This window comes from Chrysemys picta, chromosome 12 (genome assembly GCF_011386835.1).
Source record: "Chrysemys picta bellii isolate R12L10 chromosome 12, ASM1138683v2, whole genome shotgun sequence".
NCBI classification, from domain to species: domain Eukaryota; kingdom Metazoa; phylum Chordata; order Testudines; family Emydidae; genus Chrysemys; species Chrysemys picta.
The window spans coordinates 44,482,705-44,493,030 of record NC_088802.1 but is presented as its reverse complement, the minus strand read 5'-3'; the positions used below and the strand labels follow the sequence as shown (position 1 = coordinate 44,493,030).

Here is a 10,326-nt window from a genome sequence, read left to right as displayed (position 1 = left end):
AGTTCTATGTCTGTGCTACACAGGCAGTGAGACCAGGTGATCACCGGATCCCTTCTGGCTTTAGGTACATCAATTCACATGCAAAATTCTCATTGAATTCAATAGGTGTCCTTGCCCTGTGGCTTGTGGTGCGGGCTGCAGCAGGGGCCGTACAACCCCTCTTGCAGCTTCCTAGGGCCCCCTCTTGCAGGGCCCCCTGTCATGGCTCTGTGCACCTGTGTCTGTCATTGTCGTCCTCTCCCCTCCCCCCGCCCCGCTTGTCCAATGTGTCCTGATATTTCACTCTTGCAATCTGGTCACCCTACCTCCATCAGGCAGTGGAGTATCCCACTGGTGCCCATCCATGGGGTGCTGCTAATCCCGTTAGCTCACCTCCCACCCTTCACCAGCCACCGAGGTAGCCCTAGTGTGACCAGATGTCCCAAATCCGATATTGGGGGCTGTGTGTTACAGACGCAACTATACCCCCTCCCATGAAAAAAAGGGTCCAGAATTTTCACACTTGCTATCTGGTGACTCCAGGTAGCCCCAGCCCCTGACCCCTGCTCCCCTAGTCACTGAGTATCTCTGCTTCTGCCCTCAGTTGCACCCAGGACATTTCACCCTGACTCAAGGGAGCCTGGTGTGAGGAAGTTTCCCAGCCCCCAAGGCAGCTGTGTCATATCCTTTCCTCAGCACCAGCTCAAGGAGTTGTGCGGTTGTTTTTAGGGCTTGTTCTCTTCATAGCTCTGGAGAAATTAATTATTGCTGCGGAAGAGGGGAAAAAACACTTGAAAAAGAGAAGTTGCAGCAGGATCAGCTCCGGATGCCTTCCAGCCTCTCTGTGATGTGACACGTCCGTCTTTGACTCAGCCTGAAACTGCTGAGGCCAGCTTGGAATTTCCTCCTGCGGGGATAGCTCTATAAAAAGAAAAGATGCACCAAACAGCTGGAGAGGGCGAGAGAGAGGAGACAGCAGCACTTCAGCCTGAGAGCTTTGTTGCTTCCCGCCAGGTGAGTGTATGCTGAGAACTGGGCTCTGACCCCCGGCGGGAGAGGGAGACGGTGCAGGGAGGACAGGAACCAGTGCACTCTCCTGGCGTTTGGTAGTCTCGGTGTGCTCACACAGGGGGGAAGCTGCTGGATGGGGAGGGGATCTGGAGATGGGTAACGGCACACACAGCCTTCCGCTCTAGGCCCTGGGTTCAGATCCAGCTCAGAGGATTAGTGACAAAACGCTACTCCCGTATGGTGGCTGGCGGGAGGCCTATGTGGAAGGAGCGAGTGGGCTCTGTCCGGTGTCCACTTCAAAGGAAACAGCTTCACAACTGGCAATGACGGCTGCTGTTGAATTGCTGATGGCGTGAGGATCTGGGTCCCGAACCCAGGCGGCTGCTGCATCCGCCCCACTGCTCAATAGCTCTGCTAGTGACTGGAGAACTGGGAGGCCTAAGGCCTTATGCTCCACTAACGATCCCCCCATCCCCAGAAGCTGAGTGGAGGATTGGGTCGGGTGCGCTAGTTATGCCAGAAAGAGACAGAGCAAGTTGTCTGCAACTGGGAGAATTCCTAGCTGGCTGCTCCATCAGCCCCTGCCTACGGTGCCTGACTCCTGAGCTCTGCCTTCCCAACTTGTCCCTGGTTCTCTGCCACGCTCCTGGTTCTTGCCTTCCCGGTCCCTGGACTCTGAATAGCCGAGCCCACCTCTGACCTTTGCCTTGCCTCCCGCCTCTGGCTCCTGCTCTGACTGTCCCAGTCGTGGTCAAGGGCCAGGGACTAGGACCTAGAGGTGGGCAGAGAGCGGCCCATTGGGAAGATGCTATGGGAGGGCAGGCATTGCTGCTGCCCACTCTGTAGCTGGTCTGTAGGTAAAGAGAACTTCCATGTCTGGGTCTACCAGGCTGGCACTACAGCCACATAAACCCTGAGGTCCCCTTGCTGGAATACCTGAGCACAGCTCACATGGCTCCATCTCGTGGGAGAAGAACAGTGTGCCAGTGAGGGGGGGGTTGCTAGATGTTGGCTTCAGATAGAACTCACGCAAACTGGCACCATGTTACTGAGGCTCCTGGCAATGCCGCTCTGCTGCATAGATATGAAGGCCTGTTTGAGATGTCCCAGGCTACGGGGAGAGAAGTGTGTGTGGGGTGGGTAGCAGGTTTTACAGGTAGCTGGTTTGCCGATTGTAATCAATTATTGATGTATTTATTGCAGGGTAACACAATGGTTCCTCGTATTCCTTCTTATCAATGCCTGGACGATCTTTCCTACCGTTTTGTTCCATCAATCACCAGGGGGTGCACTAGCCTAGTGAGTATACAGCGCGCTTCCATCAAACACGAGAACTGTGCCAAATGCACTGCGATGAAAGGGGTACTGGGGAGCATTCCTCTCATGAGCTACCTCCTTCCCCACCACCGCGTTCACACTGTGAGAAGTGTGATTTCCTTTGATTGTTTGCACTGTTGGTGTCATCGTGTTGGGCCCGGGATATTCAAGAGACAAGGTGGGTGAGGGAATATCTTTTACTGGACCAACTTCTCAACAGTTGGCCTCTTTCACCAACAGCAATTGGTCCAGTGAAAGATTAAATTAGCTCACCTCCCTTCTCTCTGTTTCCTTTGATGGCAGGACTGTAGATCTGCCCTATCTTTGCTAGGATGTTATTGATTCTGAGTCATTACCATCCTGGGTTATACTCAGCCCCCTCTGTGTAACACACACCCAGGGCAATGAATTCTGTGCGCCTACCACGGGAACGGTCTGACTTAGGAACTAGGAATAAAGGAGAAGTGCATCTCCGCAACCAACACCACTGTCAGAGGTTCAGTGGGGGAGACTATTCAAAGCGCCTTGCCCCACAGGTGAAGGGAGTGCATGCTGCACGTCAGCGCTCCCTGCTGGCCAAGGAATGCAGCAACAAGAGCAGGCTGGAAATGGCACATGTTCCACCTCCAGTTAAATGGGTGGAAACCAGGGCCGGCTCCAGGCACCAGCCGACCAAGCACGTGCTTGGGGCGGCACCTTATAAGGGGCGGCCAATGTTGGGGTGGTGGGGGGCGCTCGCGGTGTTTTTGTTTTTGTTCGCGGGGGGGGCGCTCGAGGTTTTTTTTGTTTTGTTTTGGTGGTGCGGCGCTGGGGAGGGCGGGGGCTTCGGCAGCGCGGCGCAGCGCTGGGGGGGGGGGCGGGGGTTTGGACGGCCTGGCTCGGCGCGGGGCTCCGGGGGTTTGGGCAGCCCGGTGCGGCGCGGTGCTCCGGGGGTTTGGGCGGCCCAGCGAGGTGCTCCGAGGGTTTGGGCGGCCCGGCGAGGCGCTTGGGTGGGGGCAGGGGTTTCGGCGGCCCGGCGCAGCACTGGGGAGGGTGGGGGGGTCGGTGACACGGCACTCGGGGGGGGGGAGGGTGTTAGGGCAGGGCGGTGCTCTTCTTTTTTGCCTGGGGCGGCAAAAAAGTTAGAGCTGTCCCTGGTGGAAACACCCACCAATAAATAGTGTTTATTTATTGGTGGGTGTCTCCACCCATCTCTCACCCATATACATATCACACACTCACATGCACCGCTAGACCCACAGCACTGCCAGTCCAAAGCTTCTGGGTTTGAAACAAAGTGTCATATTTGTTTTCTTTCAGATGAAAAGCAGGAACCTCAGATATTTCATTCTGGGGATCTGCTTCCATGGGTAGAGCCCACTTTACAGCTGTGAGACTTAAGACCCCTGGGAAACAAATGAAGGATCCACTGACCCATCTCCCTTCTCCTGCTCTCGCTGCTCCTCCCTGCGTGTGTGTCTCTGACATTGGACTGGGGAGAAAGAAGAGGTTAGACTATCCTTGCCCCCTAGCAGAGTGCTTGGGCATTGGGTAGGCCAGTTCCAACAGGCATTAGCTTTGCCCCATCCATCCCTGCAGTCGGAGCAAGAGACTGCACCTTACAACCAGCAGCGACTCCGGACTTCTACACATTCCGTAAGAAACGGGAACTGCGAGGGGCTGGCCCAGAGGCTCCCTCCTGTGACCGAATCCAGCAGTTCTGCAGTGGAAAAGCGAGCGGAAATGCCTCAACTTTAACAGCAAAGAGAACTCGGGGTCCTTTCTGGAGCATGGTTTTCTCCACTCTACGATTCAGTGTGCTCCAGGTCCTGGGAGGAGTTCAAGGATGGCCCTAGCAGAGCTCTTTAGAAAGTGTTATGAATCCATACGGCTCTGCCACAGCACACGCCCAGCAAGCAGCAGGGAGAAGGGAAGGCCAGTGGTGCAGGATCATCGTCATCGGTCGTCTATCTGATCTCCAGCTGGAGTGGGACATTGTGCACGGAGCGGAAGAAGAGCTTCGGCCCGCTGCCCCTCTGCTCAGTGTTTCATGGTTGGGAGGCGCCAAATAACTCCCGTAAAACCACCGTCCCGGGCACGCTCTGTCTCGTGCTTCCGACGGGATGGATCTTTTGGCATTTCTGTACAGTGTCTAATGAGCTTCTTTTCCAGGCAGAAATAAACGGTTGTGAGATCGAATTGAGTTTCATGTCACTTCAAAACACCCAGGGGAGGGCTGGGAACAGAAACAGTCCTCTGACTCCATCCCTTCCATTCAGCTGCAGGGAACGGGGCCCTAATCCTCCAACGTAGGTCAGCTCCTAACCCACACTGAGTTCAATGGAGGTTAGGAGTCTAAATACCTGGGAGGCTCGGGCCCCGTTTGCTGTTCACGAGGACATCCCCTGAGCGCCGAGGAAGGGCAGAAGGAGGCAGAACTTGGCTGGCTCTTCCTAAAGCCCTTTCTCCTGATTCAGATCCTCACTCTTTGGACAGCAGCAGGTCCAGGGCAGCATCATATCACCCAGGAAATCTAGTCTCACCTTCCTTCCGAGTGACGCAGCTACCCTGGGTTTTTTTTTTTGCCAGGGAATTGAAGCATAGGTGGCCTACAACAGCCTCAGGCCCTTATGGGGCAGAACCTTTTAAATATTTAAACATGAATCATTTGTATTTCTCTAGCCTCGCCCACCGCGGGATCTCAAAGCACTTTGCAGCCCCCTGGAAGGTAGGGAAGACTCATCATGAGACATACACAGATTAGAGAGTCCTGCAGAGGCCATATCAAAGGAGTGGCTGTCAGGAGTAGAACCTAGTTGTCTGGATGCCCCCTCCTTTGGTCTCCATCCTTCCTCCCCCCACTGTTCTGATTCTTTATGAAAAACTCTCAGTTAGAAAAAGAAGGGTTTTCTTTGTTTTAATTGACAGCATCACCAGGCTGACTTCAGGTAGCCAGCCGTATAACGGGGTGGTGGGGGCAGGGAACCAGCTCCCAGCTGCTGTTCTTGGCTTGGTGTGGATGCAGAGACACCAGACTGGCCGAGGTGGATCCATTCGTGCTTCTCTTCGATCCTCCACCTTTGTGTTCAGAACAGAAGTTGCTTCTCCATCTGCTCTCTCAACTTGTATTTCTGAATCTGGAGTTGGAGCATGGAGGAGAGAGAGTCAGAGGAGAGACAGCCAGGGGAAGCTAGTCCCCAGCGCCCCAGCACCCTGGTCCATGGGCTGTCCCTTACCTTCCCTGAGACGGTGAGTGGATATTTCTTCATGAACACTATGTACCGAGGGATCTTGAAGTGAGAGATCTGAAACGAGAGAGCCAACAGCTACAGCCTGAAAGTAACAGCAGACAGGGCATCGTCTATCACCCCTGGTTACAAAGGGCAGCGTTATGGCAGTCACTGCTCATGTCAGGAATACATGGGACCGGTTTCAGGCCCGATCCCCAGTGGGTGTAGAGGACTTCACTGACTTCCATGGAACTGAGGCGATTTACGCCAACTGGGGATCAGGCCCTTAATATGCGGAGTTACTGAGAAAAGCAAAGCAAACGTGGGCACGGCCTGGGAATGGATGGGGAGATCCTACCTTCCCTTTGCAGAAGGCTTTAATTTCCTCCGCCGTGCACTCCTGCCCGGCCTTCACTCTGATGCAGGCACAGATCTCTTCTCCCATTCGCGGGTCCTTCACGCCAATCACCTGGTTTGGAGGGAGGGAGGAACACATCAGTTCTAGGAAGTGCTCTTCTCCCAAGAGTCATCTGGTCCCTTCCCTTCCCTAATGGATGCTCCTTATCCCTCCCTCGGGTCCGTGCTCTGTCCCCACCCTCGGCTCTCACTTTGTTTTCCTGGCTGAGGCACTGTGCTCCAGTCATTAGAAAAGTGGACTCAGAGCAAGGCCTTCTGGGTTCTATTCCCAGGCCTGGCAACCTTCTCTGTACCTCCATTTCCCCATGTGTAAATGGGTTCCCTGCCTCAGAGGGACAGCTGTGAGGCTTAATTAATTGGAGTGCTTTGAGATCCTCAGATAAAAGGGGTCACAGAAGGGCAAAGCTTATTAGCTCTGTTCCCTACCCCCGTACACACTCCCCAACAAAACCCTATCATGGCTAAGGTTACAGGCCCACTCCGTACCGAGCTAGGAAGGTCAGATCATTCCACATAGGAGCTGGATTTCCCCTAAGTGATTCCCCTCGAGTTTGGTTGCACAATTTCCCTGTCTCCCCTCCCACCATTCACCATCCCAAGCCAACATCCTGAAATTCCAGACACACAGAGATTGTGCCGACTCCCAAGGCAGTGACCCAAAGCCCCGGAAAGTGCAGCCCTTCCGTATTGGGGTTACTGCACTGAGATGCTGGAGCAAACGCAGCAGTAATTAAAGAACTGGATTATTTATGGGTTAAACAACAACCGGTCGTGCAGCGAGCACACCCAGGTGTGGTTTGTCATGAGAACTGGATGATGTTCCCAGCAGTTTGGGAGCAGCTGGCCAGAGCTGCATCCTACTTCTTACTGGCTAGACAATGGAACCCTCCGTGCAACTCCTCCCCGCAGTGACTCAGCACAGGAAGTGAGTCCATTCTGATTTCTAGGTTCATAATTTGTGGTTAATGATAACGTGCCCTTCTGTAAGGCCTTCCCTCGGCGGATTTTACAGCACTTTCCAGATGGCTGTGAGCTTAGAATGTGAGGAAAGGAAGAGTTACTCTCCTGCTTGGCAGACAGGGAATTGGAGCGCAGGGATTTTGCCCAAGCTTCCAATGAGGAGGTGACAAAGACAGGAACCAAACTCAGGAGCTCTACTCTCACTCTTGGATTTTAAGCACAAAGTCATCCTCCCCCTGTATTCGAGATCGCCAGCTAGGTGAAAAGTTGAGCATGGATGAAAGCAAACAGGCTCCTGACAAATGTCCTGGATGGCAGCATGCCCGTTACCCCCACCCCACCATGCTCACCTGCACCTCCTCAATCTTGGGGTGGGTGTGTAGAAACTGCTCGAGTTCTGCTGGGTAAATGTTCTCCCCTCCACGGATAATCATGTCCTTGCAACGACCTACAATTTTGCAGTAGCCGTGCTTGTCCAGGACAGCAATGTCCCTGAAACAACACCCGAGTCAACTCCATAGCCCTCGGTCCAGATCTCCCAGCTGGCTGGAGAATGGCTCATCCATCCAATCAGACCAGAGGGAGTCTTCCCACTGGCATGTTCAGAGCCTACAGCTCTTAATCCTGACCAGCAGGAGGTTAGACTTTCCAACCATCCAGTTCGTAGAGGATGCACCAAGAGGAGATTCTCATGCAGGGATCAAAGGGTTCCCAATAACTCTTACTTCCAGGAACCTGCATCAGAACTCAGTCTAAACTGGAATTCCTTTCATTCCCCTCCCTTTCTCTACGTTCCCCACCCCCATCCGCACCTGGTTATTTCATGGGGACCGTGCAAAGATCCATCTAGTGCAGGGTCCTGTCTCCAGTAGTGGTTTGTACTAAACGCTATGGGCCAAATTCTGCCCAGGTGTAAACTGGTCTGACTCCACTGAAGTTCATGGATTTGGCCATGCTGCCACTAGGGCGGATTCTGGCCTGTTACTAGAAGTTCTTGCTTCCCACTCAGACACATCCATTCTCAGCCAATGCCATATACCTGCGCCCTCCCTCCAGAACAGAGGTAAAAGGGGAAAGAGCGGATTCTATATAGTTCCCAAACTCACCCAGTCTTGTACCATCTGTCATCAGTGATCACTTCGTTGGTTCTGGCGGGGTCTTCCCAGTAGCCCAGCATGACGCAGTAGCCTCGAATCTGGAGTTCCCCGGGGCTGTTCAGAGCGGCAATCTCCCCGGTTTCAGGATCCTCAATCTTTGCCTGCGACACAAGAGAGCCAGGCTCTTCAGGCACAGTGCAAGCCCCATGCTGGCTGCAGCTCAAGGAGTGAGGAAGGGCAACAGCAGCGGTGCTCTGCTGGGGACTGTAAAGCTAGGGTAGGTGGGGAAGATAAAGTTCACCTCTGTGTGGGGGAAGATGCACCCCACCGTCTCAGTTCTCTGGGAGATGTTGTCCTGTGGGAATCCCATGAAGGTGACAGGGCTGTTCTCTGTGGTCCCATAGGCAACCTGCAAACACACAGGTGGGGGGGATATGCATCAGGGACTCTGCTGGGAAACAGAAACAACCAAGTTCTACTGCGAAGGTGGAGGAAACTAGCAGTCAGTACAGGGGAAGACATTGGGGATGCAGGAGTTCTTCACAAGTCATGGGTCACCAGGCGAATGCTCCCATCTTCAGGTGTACGTCAGGGTAGCTCCAGATATTACTACCACCGAAGACAGTACTGAAAAGCTCCCCCCAAGGGACAAGAGGACAAAGAACAATGAGACTGGACCCACCTGCCATGGTCCTGCTTCTGCTCCCCCACAGCAACCCTACCAATGTTCAAAACCTCCCTATCTCCCAAGACCTGCTGGAATGACAGTGACTCTCACAACTCACTTGCCTTTCATGCAGGATCACAGATGCTGCCTCCCCACCCTCTGGTCTCACATGGTCTTTCCTGCCTCTGCTACTTCTCACAAAGCCCTGTTCTGTGTGCTCCCTGCTATCCCTGTCTGACCTGAGACTCCTGTCCCCAAGCTTCTCTCTCTGGTTGTGTCCCCATGACCATCCACTCTCGCTGTGCAGGATTCACCTTGAATCTGCCATGCAAAATAGTACACTTTGGACACCACTCCCTGGCACCTGGGAAGAGTTTGCCCTGAAAGAGTCCCAGGCCAGGCCCCTGTTGGTGACAACCACACTCTCAATCTGTGAGCACAAAGGTTTACTTCAATCCTTTTTGCATGGACATCAGCATCCCTGGCCCCCTAATCAAGGCATCAGGAGACAGCCTGGAACTCTCAGTGCAGCTGCATTTGCAAACATAAAGCATCCCAGTGGGGCAGACCCACCGTGCTATGACAAGGGCCCCTGGAAAGCTAACTTAGCTGTGGGTTCTGACACCCTTGTTGATCCCTTTCCTTCCATCAAGGAAAATTCCAGCTTTATTGTTCATCTCAACAGTTTGTACATTTGCAAGGTCAGAAGCTCCTATCACCAGGAATAAACTGTGAAAGGTACATCTGTGAAGCTTTGAATAACATTTGGCATTTCAGATCTTGTGGGTGGCTCTTGTGTCTCCGGCTACAGAGACCCCCTTAAATTATAGCATTGAGATGCGACAATGAGCTCCATATTGGAGCTTTACTGATTTCCTTTGGTGCTGTGCTCCTCTAATGGTGGGTGGGCTACATATAGCAATTGATAAGCCTGCTACAGCCTTTGTGAACAGACCCAGTCCTGGCAGTGGCGTTCGATCCAGCGGTCCCAGATTTGATAGCCGCTGTTGACACCCCTCCCAAGGGCACGGTGTAGCTTCTGCACTGCATGGGTCTCCACACAGCACTCGCTCACCTTCCAGGCCACCATTTGCACAAGGAATTTGAGATGCCTTGTTTTGGGGCGGTCCAACTGGAGATGCCTTAAATGGGCCTGTGTTTTGGAGGGTAAGCGCTCAGCCCTTTCTGAAAATCAAGAGTTTTTAAGGTGACTCAGGTTGGGCACCCGACCACTAGTCGTTTTTGAACACTGGGTGCAGAGGTCAGTGTAACATCTGGGATGGATTCTCCAGGGGAAGCCTCTTCTTTAGGTGCAATGTGGAGGGGATTGTCTCCCGGACATTGCAGTGGCCATCCTGCTGAAAAGTGCAGCCCAGAAACACAATGGGAGCGACTGTGAACATCCCCTTTCCTGCCAGACCTAACCATGGTTTAACAGCCAGGAGGAAACCTGCAATGCTGAATGGTTAACAAGGACTTCTCTCCCACCCACTAGATGAGAGAGCTCTTTGGCTGGACCTGTGCCCCATTTTACTAATAAGACATAAAACCAAGGTCTTCAACGCTTATTGAAAGCCCCACTGCACTCTCTGGTAAGGGCTGGGGTATTAGTCCAAGAGTTCCGGCCAAATTCTGGGACACTACTTTCTGCCTCCCTAACCCCCCTGCA

General features: G+C 53.4%; 1 protein-coding gene and 1 long non-coding RNA gene across 4 annotated transcripts in view; one reads left to right on the top strand and one right to left on the bottom strand.

Annotated features, from left to right (window-relative positions):
- The first annotated feature begins 853 nt into the window (after positions 1 to 853).
- LOC103305806 (uncharacterized) lies at positions 854 to 4,485 on the top strand. The gene is made up of 3 exons (XR_002888160.3): positions 854 to 993; positions 2,194 to 2,289; positions 3,607 to 4,485. It is a non-coding gene; the product is annotated as an uncharacterized LOC103305806 (long non-coding RNA).
- A 702-nt stretch (positions 4,486 to 5,187) lies between these two features.
- ACSF2 (acyl-CoA synthetase family member 2) overlaps positions 5,188 to 10,326 on the bottom strand; it is a 51,471-nt gene continuing 46,332 nt past the window's right edge. For all 3 annotated transcript variants that reach the window (XM_008163938.4, XM_024101670.3, XM_065563506.1), the window contains 6 exons: positions 8,292 to 8,399; positions 8,000 to 8,151; positions 7,244 to 7,385; positions 5,875 to 5,985; positions 5,523 to 5,591; positions 5,188 to 5,423 (listed from right to left, as the gene is read on the bottom strand). In XM_008163938.4, coding sequence (XP_008162160.2) covers positions 5,373 to 5,423; positions 5,523 to 5,591; positions 5,875 to 5,985; positions 7,244 to 7,385; positions 8,000 to 8,151; positions 8,292 to 8,399 — 633 coding nt within the window. In that variant the 3' untranslated portion in view covers positions 5,188 to 5,372. The remainder of the gene's footprint in view (positions 5,424 to 5,522; positions 5,592 to 5,874; positions 5,986 to 7,243; positions 7,386 to 7,999; positions 8,152 to 8,291; positions 8,400 to 10,326) is intronic.